The sequence below is a fragment of the Hippocampus zosterae genome, chromosome 1 (assembly GCF_025434085.1).
Source record: "Hippocampus zosterae strain Florida chromosome 1, ASM2543408v3, whole genome shotgun sequence".
NCBI classification, from domain to species: Eukaryota; Metazoa; Chordata; class Actinopteri; order Syngnathiformes; family Syngnathidae; genus Hippocampus; species Hippocampus zosterae.
Genome location: NC_067451.1, coordinates 2762247 through 2774897, shown reverse-complemented (window position 1 = coordinate 2774897; position 12651 = coordinate 2762247). Strand labels below are relative to the sequence as shown.

The 12651-nt window shown below is 47.2% G+C and overlaps 1 protein-coding gene across 10 annotated transcripts in view; it reads right to left on the bottom strand.

Moving 5' to 3' along the window:
* Positions 1-12651, bottom strand: part of LOC127601505 (neurexin-2-like) — a 344756-nt gene that overhangs the window by 293112 nt on the left and 38993 nt on the right. For all 10 annotated transcript variants that reach the window (XM_052066883.1, XM_052066919.1, XM_052066875.1 and 7 more), the window contains exon 2: positions 11062-12174. In XM_052066883.1, coding sequence (XP_051922843.1) covers positions 11062-11773 — 712 coding nt within the window. In that variant the 5' untranslated portion in view covers positions 11774-12174. The remainder of the gene's footprint in view (positions 1-11061; positions 12175-12651) is intronic.

The window sequence follows — 12651 nt, the reverse complement described above, 5'->3', positions numbered from 1 at the left end:
CAACGTGCCATGGAGGAGTGATGTTCGCCAGGCACGAGTCACAACAACAACAAAAAACGCTCCACTGCAAAAGTCTGTGCAAGTGTGTTCTGAACAAATTGTGGTTTTAAACATCAACCCCCCCCCCACCCCGCCCCCTCATTAGCACTCCAAATTTGACTAAGAAATACATTCTCAGGAGCAGAACGTGACCTGGAAGCAGGCTGCGGTCACAGGGGTCCGCTAGTGTTTAGCCTGTAGCATTGTGTGGGACTGCAACTTTTCTACGGGTTGAGGGCATTCATTTCGGCTTGAGACGTACACGTTATCGACCCAAAGCATTCCACCTTCACGTCCGGGGGCTGTTGAACTGAGACATTACTTGCCCTCCCGATGCGAATATGGCAACGACTGCGTGAGCGTTGCGGATTCTCAATGAGACAGCGGCCAGCGAGGCATAAAAGAAGGAATACAGAACCAAGGAGTCGGAACGAGGGCTATAACGACGCGCCTGCTTTTTTTTTTTTTTTTCCGTCTCGTTCGCAAGAGTGCATGTGAAATGGGCTGTTGGCATCATGCAAAGGGACAATGTTCAGATGGGTCAGTGAGTCGCCAAATAGGACCTTTCCACAGGGGAGGAGCCGGCATACAAAGAAGACCATTCGAATTTGAGTAAAAAAGAAATCGTCATGGCCAGCCCACTCCTCTGAAGACTTTCTACGAGTTTTTGTCAGCTCAAAACAAGGACAATTTTTGCATTCAGAACATTTCTTTTCAAAGATGCAACTACGGTAAGGTGAATATAGAAATGTGCGCCGCAGGCTAGTAGAGGTACAATGAGACAAGAACACATTGGGCTTCCTCATTGCACCTTTGCAACCGGCATCAATAATTTAGCAGGCTACGATGCCACGTCCAATAGCTGTGCCAAATTTAGTGGGGGAATGCCGCTTTCGTTTTGACAGGCTGAGCTGATGGTGCGCCCTCCAGGAAGGGTAGACCTCCCCCTCTACCCCCAGATTCCCTCCCGCCTCCAATTCCTTAAAGGAGCATCTCTGTGAAGCGAAGGATGCATCACCGCAGTGAAAGTTGACTGGTCGGCGGCTCGCTGCCAAGTCGCAAAAAAAATAAATAATAAATTAAAAAAAGGAAGGGGGGGCTCTGGAAGGCACACAACAGAACAACTTCCATCTGGTCTGTCACACAACACAACGGGAAGCGCGATGTCTCTTATATGCAGGTCAGGAAGAGTCAAGCGTATAATGCAGGGGTGCCAGGCATAAGGCCCGCGGGCCGGAAGCGGCCCGCCAGGGGGTTCAATCGGGCCCGCGGGATGATTTAAAAATGAAAAAATGCATAAAAGACACAGAATTAATCTTTTCAATAAGATGCAACTCATGTGTTATCCTCTAGGGGGCACACCGGTTTCTCTTTCGTTTGTAAAGTGTAGGCGGGGGTTAAATTTAGATTTCATATGCACATGCGTCAACGGTTTGAAAAAATCCTCTCTTTATAAATCTCGTTTAATCTTTAAAATGCATGACTATTTTTAACCCTTGGGTCCTTCAAATGAAAAAAACCCTAAGTTACGTATTTTACAAATTTTGTAATGATGTATTTTGTGTTATACAAACATTCTTTTTTTTTTCAAACACTCAAAATGTTCAGAGGCATCTGTGCTATCCATACATATGTAGTTTGTATTAGTTCTTTGGGATTTTTTATTCTTTATTTTTTGCAAAAGGAAAAAAAATGTGTCTGGAGGTCCCAACCAAGCCCTACTAACAATCCCGACCGGACGTGTTCATGTGAAATGCATTGGTTTGAAGCCTCCTGCAAAAAGGCAAACTCTTTTGCGATCCTCTGGCGCCACCTAAAAGTTGCACAATTGGAATGACCTCAACGCAACAATGTGGCATGCGTACGTCTGTCCAAGTGAAAACAAAGCGATTGACGTAAAAATCGCGTGAAATGCATGTTTACACATTAGGTTTACGATGCATTCAAAAATATGAATTATAATGGGTCTCTATGGTGCAAAATATGTAAATTGTGAAGATTACGGAATCAAAACCTTTTTTATTATTGCTGCAATGCCTGAGAATTATCAGCCGGTGACGTCATGAAATTCAGGCCATTTAAGAACCCCCCCCCCCCATATGTTTCAGCTCTCTGGTGTTTTTCCGAATGCCTTTGCCTTTGATTCAAAGACATAATTTAACATTTATCGCAAGCGGTGGACTACGAGGGTTAAATACTAATTGTTCATGTTTTGTGCCCTTGTACAATCAGTGGGATCAATTGCACTGCATTTATGTGAATGATAAAAGTCAATTCAAACATTTGTCGAAGGAAATCTAAGGTGTTTTATGAAATGTTAGTTCAATGAAACGGAGGTACATTTCAACATTTCCTCACATTCTTGTGCTTCGCTATATCAAAACAAAGGAAGGACATGATATTTTGGTTATTTATAGCAGAGTATGGTATCATTTTAATGGTCTGGCCCCCTTGACATCAACCGAGGCCGTATGCGCCCCAGAATACGAAATGAGTTTGACACCCCTGGTATAATGCTATCATGCTTTAGCCGCCAAAGCCTTGAGCGCAGTCTCCAAATGCGCTTGTGATCGTCTGTCTTCTCTAAGTATCTAACGCAGAGGCTAAGGCCGGCCAAACACTGCCAGTTTTTATTTATTAATTTTTTTAACGTACTTTTTAATGCCGCATAAGTTAAAATGCACGGTACAGGCGCTTTAATCCAGCAGTGAGGATATCACGCTCGAGTGTGTGTGCAGCATTTCCAACTCTTTGGAACGCAATCTTGCTAATTGTGTTTGTCTTTCTGCGTTTGCTTGTTTATGCACTCGTTTAGTTCCAGATTGTGCTGCAAGGAGAAGCAACGGCATCGGCTGCCACATTTCACGCCAGGCCTCTCGGAGCCACTCAGGAGCCCAGACTGTTATTTCCACCTCAGTGATATTCTACCTGATTGCTGGCCCGCTTGCTTCCCTGCTGCCTGCCACCTGTGTGTTGCCATGCCACACACACATGCACGCATACACACAAATATCCCGGAAACTGGAAAAAAAAAAAAAAAGCGGGCCATATCGCCGTAGTTACGAAGCCGTAGCGTATACACTCCCATCTTTAGCGCCGACGTGTTAAGGATGAGGGTTCGGTCTCCCGTGTATCACGTTAAGTTGAATTTTGTTTTCGTGCCACACGTGTTGCGGATAGCAATTCGTTCCCGGACTTAGTTCAACATTAACACCCTTGTGGAAGAGGATAACAGGATAATGCCAAGGTTGATCCTCCGCGAGCGGCTTTGTGGGTGTGGGATTTGTGTGTTATTGTCATGAAAAGCATCACAGTGGATTTAGTTTCGGCCGCTTCACCGGGACCCAATAACAAAGTTAAACACGGTCGCATCACAACCACACTGAACACGCGAGTACTGTTCACCAAGCTGAACAAGAGTTCCGTAGGGAGGCGGCTTTGCGAACACGGATCTGAGTCCTTCTTTTTTTTTTTTTTAATATATGCTTTTTAGCTCTGAAAAGCCAAAGAGTCAATATTAATTCACCTGGTCCTACATCAACGTCAATCAGTCCTCGAAGCTTAATACTGCACGGAGGCGTCAAGACGGCATGCATGGATGATGGCGGCTCCGAGTCCACCAGGCAAGATAATCCCACTACTTGTCTGCACGCTCCCGCCATTCCGCACTTGAAGGGTAATAAGTGGCTCGGCTGGATAGCGATTTCATCACGCGCTAGGCCTTCTTGGTTATTGCTTCGGTGCGTGATAGTCAGCGGCGGCCGCCTACAGAAGAACCCATGGCGGCGGAAATGAAATGACGCCCATTTCGATTTTCGGGAAATTGAAAGAGTGGTCCGACATTGTTGGCCGGTTGGGAAAACGGGTTAAGGTGACTGCGGGTGAGAAGGTGTCATTATTGTCAAAGGTCCCGATAGGTCAGCTCGTTTGACCTGAGGGGCAGTCGCTCCAGTTATTTTGCAAGCTCGTTCTGAGATCTGAATTCTTCTCCGTATTCACAAAAAAAAAATGTCTCGACTGACATTTTTGGAACATCATTTAGCGACATAATGACTGACTTTGTATGACTTTGTTACTGTGACAGATCTTATTTAATCCATGGCTGCACAACGAGCATTGTTTATTCAAACAGGGAGACGTGCGTGTTGTCTGTCGCTAATGCGCGGCTTAGCATCGCATCGGAACAACAGCTGGCAGAGACACCATGAGGAGGAGCAGTGTCCATTGTTAAAGGCAAAAAAAATTAATAAACAAAAACTTGGCACCGGCCCACTTGCATAACAAGATTAACCCGATTTACAGCAAAATCGTGTCATTCCCGGCAACCGCAATGACCTCGCCTCCCAGACGTATCGCCTGGCAACAAGCCTGAGAAGAAGGGAACGGCTGACCAGTGTCATCTCAAGTAGATCTCAAGCTGTAATTCTCAGTCCATTTTGCCCCCCCCCCAAAAAAAAATTCTGATGGGGAAACAGTCAATATTTACCTTTCCTGGCCAGGATACGTGACAATGTTTATGCTTATGTGAGATGAATTCATGAAATAATAACGTGGGGAACAGATAAATATTGCGTAAATACTGTACTGTAAAGTCCCGGGGCGCTTGTGTATTGCGCCTGTCATGGGCAGCATTTTTCACAGCCCCACTTTGTTCAGCGGAGAGATCGGTGCTGTTGAACGGTCTGCGGCTGGATGGATGGAGGTCTTGAGGAGCCGACGATGAGAAGAAAGGAGCGTTGGCGCGGAGTGCCGATGCGGATTTGGAGCTGGGAGTCGCGGCTTGGAGTTTGAAGCGGATTATGTGGGACAGGAGAAGTGAACCAATCTATTTCGTCAATGGACGCTACAGCTTCATGTTTGCTTTCAAACTTTGCTTGTAGCAGACGTGTGCACATTTTTCAGCATGATGTCTCTGATCCACTGGTGAAAGGACACTTTGATCCTCTCCTCTTTCATCTATAACTGCTTCAGACAACAAAGTGTATGCAGAAAAGTGGTGAAGATTGCACGACTGTCTTTGTCCTATGTGTTGTCTTGTGTTATTTTTGTTATTTTGACTTCAAAATGGCGCCGCGAGAGTGGCTGCCTTTCCAGCAGCTCCTATTTTTTTGTTGTTCTACTTCTTCCTTTCATAACTTTGCTGCTGTGAATCTGGAATTTCTCCATTGCGAGACTAATAAAGGTTTTCTTAATCTTAAATATTTACAGTCTAGCGCTTAAAGTCCCTGTAAAGTGAAAATAAATATGTTCAAAATTTGAAAGCTTCCGATAGGTGGAATATACAGTGTACATCATAAATTGTCTTTTCACGCCGCAATGAGGCGCTCCAAAGCACCGTGGCGGTACAAAGCCCCCGTCGACACTCAGGCTGTCACACTGGACTTTCGCTGACACCCCCTCGCTCTTCCGCCTTCTCTCAGTGATATGCGCACACTCGTGGCCAGCAACGAGGCGCTCTAAGGTGGCCATGCTGGCACAAAGCCCCCCCGTGACCACACTGGTGCTGCCACGTCAGACCGTTCCCCCTCCCGCCCCCTCATTCTTCCATGACGTGCACACACGTTCATGGCCAACTACAAGGCACTCTAATGCAGCCACACCAGTGGACTATCCAAAGGGAAGATGTCTTTTATGAGTGTAGTCACAGAGTAGAAAAATGTCTGAATTTACTTTAGTAAGAGTCTTAAACTATTTTAAGCCCGAGTATAATAGCTGCCCTAAATGAACAGCATTCATAATTAACAAAATAGTTTTTTCAATAAGCCGCTCGCAAAACCAGCGTGAGATTTGAGTGACGGCAACACAAGCAGGAGGTACTTTGGCAGTCGGTGATTCATTTCCTTTGTAATTTGGCGACTCCGGCGCCGCATTAACTCCATAGGCGGTCCTGTCAGTTGCGAATCAAATTGACTAAATAAACAAATCCGTGATCAGCTTTGATACGGGAACGACAAGATCAGAATGCAAAGTGGGGCGGCAACCAACGCGACCACACCAGCGATACGACGAATCACGATGAATTACTCGCTTCAGATGTCGTCAAGTTTGACCGTCAAGTGGTTGTCAGGCGCCACGCGAGCCAAGCCACTTGCTCACACGTCCACGTGGTGAAGAATGACAGCGGGATTTAATTGCATCTGACGGACGCAGGCCCGGGCGGCCGTGCGCTTTGGAGCCAACCGACGTCTCACCTGACAGACGCGAGGGAGGTGCTGGGCTGGAAAACATTCAATTGACACCCTCGCTGGAGGCAACTCGTGTCCTGCACGGCCAGAGTCCTACGCTGCCTGTGCGCGTCAAAAATGTTGTCGCATTTTACAGGAAACAACATCAAGTTAGTAGCCGGTGTTGCCGCAGTTATCTTGAAAAAGTAACTGAGCACAATTGTTGTGACTCACAGCCAGCCTCTGCTACAATGATGCCCCTCACTGTTATATAGTACATACAAGTTTCACGATGCTATGCTAAGTTGGCTAGCAGATGCTAACAGCACAGTCTTCTTATTGATCGCGCAAGCGCTCTTGGGTCAACGTCAACCTGAGCAGTGACACGTTTGGATGCTTTTAGGATGACATCATGACATACCTCCGACTTTCATCGATGCTATGCTAAGTTGGCTAGCAGATGCTAACAGCAAAGTCTTCTTATTAACCGCGCAAACGCTCTTGGGTCAACCTCGAGGTAAGCAGTGACACGTTTGGATGCTTTTAGGATGACGTCATGACGTACCTCCGACTTTCATCGATGCTATGCTAAGTTGGCTAGCAGAAGCTAACAGCAAAGTCTTCTTATTAATCACGCATGCGCTCTTGGGTCAACGTTGACCTAAGCAGTGACACGTTTGGATGCTTTTAGGATGACGTCATGACGTACCTCCTACTTTCATCGATGCTATGCTAAGTTGGCTAGCAGATGCTAACAGCACAGTCTTCTTCTTATTAATCGCGCAAGCGCTCTTGGGTCAACGTCGACCTAAGCAGTGACACGTTTGGATGCTTTTAGGATGACGTCATGACGTACCTCCTACTTTCATCGATGCTATGCTAAGTTGGCTAGCAGATGCTAACAGCACAGTCTTCTTATTAATCGCGCAAGCGCTCTTGGGTCAACGTCGACCTAAGCAGTGACACGTTTGGATGCTTTTAGGCTGACGTCATGACGTACCTCCGACTTTCATCGATGCTATGCTAAGTTGGCTAGCAGATGCTAACAGCAAAGTCTTCTTATTGATCGCGCAAGCGCTCTTGGGTCAACGTCGACCTAAGCAGTGACACGTTTGGACGCTTTTAGGATGACGTCATGACGTACCTCCTACTTTCATCGATGCTATGCTAAGTTGGCTAGCAGATGCTAACAGCAAAGTCTTCTTCTTATTAACCGCGCAAGCGCTCTTGGGTCAACGCTGAGCTAAGCAGTGACACGTTTGGATGCTTTTAGGATGACATCATGACGTACCTCCGACTTTCATCGATGCTATGCTAAGTTGGCTAGCAGATGCTAACAGCAAAGTCTTCTTATTAACCGCGCAAGCGCTCTTGGGTCAACCTCGAGGTAAGCAGTGACACGTTTGGATGCTTTTAGGATGACGTCATGACATACCTCCGACTTTCATCGATGCTATGCTAAGTTGGCTAGCAGAAGCTAACAGCAAAGTCTTCTTATTAATCACGCATGCACTCTTGGGTCAACGTCGACCCAAGCAGTGACACGTTTGGATGCTTTTAGGATGACGTCATGACGTACCTCCTACTTTCATCGATGCTATGCTAAGTTGGCTAGCAGATGCTAACAGCACAGTCTTCTTCTTATTAATCGCGCAAGCGCTCTTGGGTCAACGTCGACCTAAGCAGTGACACGTTTGGATGCTTTTAGGATGACGTCATGACGTACCTCCTACTTTCATCGATGCTATGCTAAGTTGGCTAGCAGATGCTAACAGCAAAGTCTTCTTATTAATCACGCATGCGCTCTTGGGTCAACGTCGACCTAAGCAGTGACACGTTTGGATGCTTTTAGGATGACGTCATGACGTACCATCTACTTTCATCGATGCTATGCTAAGTTGGGTAGCAGATGCTAACAGCACAGTCTTCTTCTTATTAACCGCGCAAGCGCTCTTGGGTTAACGTCGAGCTAAGCAGTGACGCGTTTGGACGCTTTTAGGATGACGTCATGACGTAGCTCCCATTTGGCTTTTGGTGGAAAACCAAACCCGCTCTTCGGAAGACCTTGTTAAGCACCAACGAAGCACAGCACTGGCCCTGGTGTCGAACGAACACCAATTTTTTTTTTTTTTTTTTTTTGTGGAAATCGGCTATCAGACTCCAATAACGGGGCATTAATCACATCACAATCCGAAATCTCCCCCTCGGTTGCACTGATCGCCATGATGTATGACTCTGCTTGGCGTATCGTTCGCTGTTTGCCCAATCCGCGATCTGTCATTGTCCTGACCCAACTATTATGACTAAAAACCCGTCTTGCTTTGGTAAGTACACATTTTGGGACACTTTTACAGCGCATATACTCTAACAACCCGTGGGGCAATCGCAACGCCCCAATGAGAATGTCCCACGCATCACAATCATTTCCACTTGATTTCTTGATGAAGATGGTTGGTATTCCAACGAGCACGCGAGAAAAAGATGAATATTCTGGAGAATTACCCGAAAATATGCAGGGGGAAAGAATGACAGACAGCGCAGAGTTTGCACACATTCGTCATCATCGGGTGTCTTAAACCTGCTGTCCACGTGTCAGCCAAAAAGAAGAAACATATCACCCGCCAAGATGACCCAATTAACCAGCTTCAACTGAAAAAAAAAAAAACATCGCTAGAGATAAATTAAGACGAAGCAAATGGTCGCAGCCCTTCTCCGTTTCAAAAGGACAACCGTTTCCTGCAGTCAGTGTAGCACCGCATTGGCATTCTGCTCTCAATTTAGCTTCTAGCCAGAGCACAGCAATCTGACACGCCGCACGCAGACAGCAGGCGAGGAAGACGGAAAAGCGCCCGACATGAGGAGGAGGAAGCAGGCAGACAGGAGTCCACGGCTAGCCTGTAGCGACATCGTTTTTTTTCTGCGCCGTAAAGATTCCCTTGACCAAATCTATGCTCAGACGTTGACTCAAAAGTTGTGCTATAGCAGTGTTTCGCAACCTTTAGTGTCTAAGGTACATATTACACTTCGAAAAGAAATTATCACGACACGCCATTCTGTAAAACGAACAAAAAGTGGAGACGGATATCCAGGTTAATTATGTAACTTCTAGTGGAAGAGCAGTTGATTGTTCTGCCTGTTACGATGCGTGTTGGCTTGGAATTTAAAAACGGTTCCTTCACAAAGCATTTTTATTATCGTTATCTGACGAGACCGTTCGAAAGTGTGCCATAGAACTCCTGCCAAAATTACTGTCACGTCACGCCGATACTTTACCACCCATTGCAATTGATATTAGGGGGGCAAAATCCGTTTCAGAATTTGTCAGCGTGAAACAAATGGGTGGGTCGGGGGAGGTAGATATAAGCGCGGCGGGAGTGGAAAGTGCTGACAGTGGTCAAAGGTAAAAAAAAGAGATAAGTGGAGCGAACACAGCGAGAGGAAGAGAGATAGAGAGTGTCTTGTTGGGAGGTGAAGAAGAGATGGAGAACCCTGATAGCCTTGAGTCGGGTGGGGGTGCAGACCCGGCGAGATGGATGAATGCGCAGCGGAGGCGCAAGCACACAAGATATGGAAATGGGATGTGTCAGTAAGCGAGGAAGGAGGGGCTCAAAGACATAACCGAGTTTGACAGGAGCTGACGGCACAGGAGCACTTGAAGGCGGCAGTAGCAGCGAAAGAGACAATGGGCCTGAAAAGAAAAGAAATGTTTGATTTCTCTCAAAACGGCACCATCTGTGCTCTTTCCAAGACTCCTCTCGTCGCATCTATTTAAACAATTCTCGAGAGATGCACGATCTAAATAAGAGGTGCTCAGAAAGAGCGAATCCTTCTGTCGGGCCCTCGATGGCTTTCACCGGAGTTTACCCCCGAGTCGTCCTCGTACTCCGTCTTACCGTCTTGCACTAAAGGAAATCAATCGCTTGTGACCTCAATGCAGGATACTTTAGAAAAGCCAATGCTTCACATCGCTAAGACCCGCCATTTTTCAACAAGATTATTGCCGAAGCTTTTGCATTATAATTGTCGTATTTTCCAGCACGGTAAGGTGCTTCGGAGTATAAGGCGCACATTTCAATGAGCGCCTATGTTAAAACTGTTTTCATATACAGTCAAAGCTCGGTTCTCGAACGTCTCTGTTCTCGACCAAATCGGTTCTCCACCAAAAATTTCGGGTTTTTTATGCCTTGGATTACAAACGAAAATCAGTTCTCGACCAAACTGAGCGCACTTGAATGTGCCACTGGACTCCTCCGGCATTCCTTACACGAGGAAGTGACGCTTCCTTGTGTAGCGTTCCATTGTGAGCAGACGTGTTCAATAAAGATTTTTTTTTTTAAAGAGAGCATGGTTTCGGTTTTCGGACAAATCGTTTTTTTGAACAGCCTTCTGGAACGGATTATGGCCGAAACCCGAGGTATGACGGCGCATAGGGCGCACCGCATGATACGGCGCATAGAATACAATCTTGGCTGCGGTTGCGCTATGCATCCACTAGATGGCGCTGCACTCAAACAGCACAATACAATACAATACTTATTTTTGTAGCGCTTTCACAACCGCTGCAGCTGTAACAAAACACTTTCAAGACCATTTTAAAAAAACTATGTCCAAGAAATCTGAATATTGATCCATCGAGGCGCACTGTCGGCTTTTGAGAAGATGGAATGCTTTTAGGTGCGCCTCAGAGTACGGAAAATACGGTCCATTACAATCCGATTGTCAGGTCTCGTCTACCAAGACAGGTCTTGTTTCATATTTAATCACCACTTTCCAACAAATCCCATATGTCGAGTCACAAATTCTAAAACAGAGTCGTTTCTGGAAGAAGATACATTTCAATGGTAGGTTGGTCCCTTACCTTCCTTGCAGTATTTCCCCTTGAAGCGGGTGTGGGTGCAGTCGCATTGAACCTCTCCGTACTGGACAGAGCAAAAGCCTCCATTGAAGCAGGGATTCTGTTTGGTGCACAGGTACTCCAGGTCACTGTGGATGCCCTGGCTGTTCAGCAGGGTGGGCGGTGTCTCTCCCAGTTTCAGGTTGGAGATCAAGCCCATGAAGGGGGGTTCATACTTGACTGTGCTGGAGGTGAGCGCGGAGAGGCGTACGTCGGGCGGTATGCCGCCCACAAACAGGTCGCTGACCACGGCCATCTCCTTCCGCTTGGACTTGACCTCCGCCACTTTGGTCTCGCCGTCCACCATTAGGAGGGTTTCCCGGTAGTTGCGGGTGAGCAAGACCATGTGCCAGCGGTCGTCGTTGACCCGCGTCTCCAGGTGCGAAACGGCCGGCTCGGCGCAGTGGATGGCAAAGCGCAGCTGGAGGCGTCCGCCGGCGATCAGCAGCTCCAGGAAGTCGCAGTTGCCACCATCATCCAGGTAGAGGACTAAAGCTTTACTGATGTTGGTCTTAAGGCTGAAGCTCAACTCGCCGACCGAGCCGGCCTCCCAGCGCCCGTAGCGGGCCCACTGGCCGGGCGCCCCCCCAAACTCCAGCGTCCTCACTCTGGAGAGCAGACCGACGAGGGCCAGCGGCAACAAGGGCCAACACGGGAATCGAAAGCCCCTCATCATGATAGAAGTTCAGAGGTAGGAGCTTTTTTTTAGATTTGAAATATGAGTTACAATTATTCACTCTTGGAGCTACCGCAGAAAAAGCCTAGCAGGGGCTTTTTACTTCCAATTTTCCTAACGACTCAGCAGTTCTTTTTCCAGATCTGCCTGATCTAATTCTTTGTTCTTATCCTAACTCTCCTCCGCCTCTCCATCAGATGGTGCCTCTAGGATTCTGAGGAATGGAATGAAAAATAATAGAGCATAATCGGAAAGGGGAGGTTAAAGGCAGGACCTTGTGAAGCCTCCTGGTCTCTCTCGGGACCAAAGAACTGATTTCAGTGGACAGCCATTCTTCTCAGGAGCAGGACGAATTAGGGAAGTATGAGTCCCATCATGACAGGGGCGAGACGAGGCCGGATCTGGAAAAGTCAGACAAAACATTTTTGTTGAAACAAATGTACCTAACATTATGAGAACAAAGTTCAGTTAGCGTATCTGCGGCAAGTGCTGCGAAGCTCGATGATGCAAATGAGGCTCGTTTGGCATTGGCGGCGGAATATGGATTTTGAGATGTGCTGAAGCACACATCTACGTGTCGTCGGGTCATTAGTGGCGGCAAACATATGCAAACACACACAGTATTGAATCCAACGGAATTGACGGGATGGCGCCGCCGACCGAGCGCAAATTTGAATAGATGGACTTGACCCTGAGACTTGGCTCGCCATTCCGTCACTCTTCCCCGAACGTCGCTCCCTGTTCTGCTCTCCTGACAGTGATGGCGTCGGATTAAAAGCGCAGGCGGGCCGGAGAGTGTGTCATCCGCATAATCAACCTCTCCGAGGCGAGATGTTGACAGGGGAAGACGAGGGAGGACCGAGGGTGCTCATCAGCTC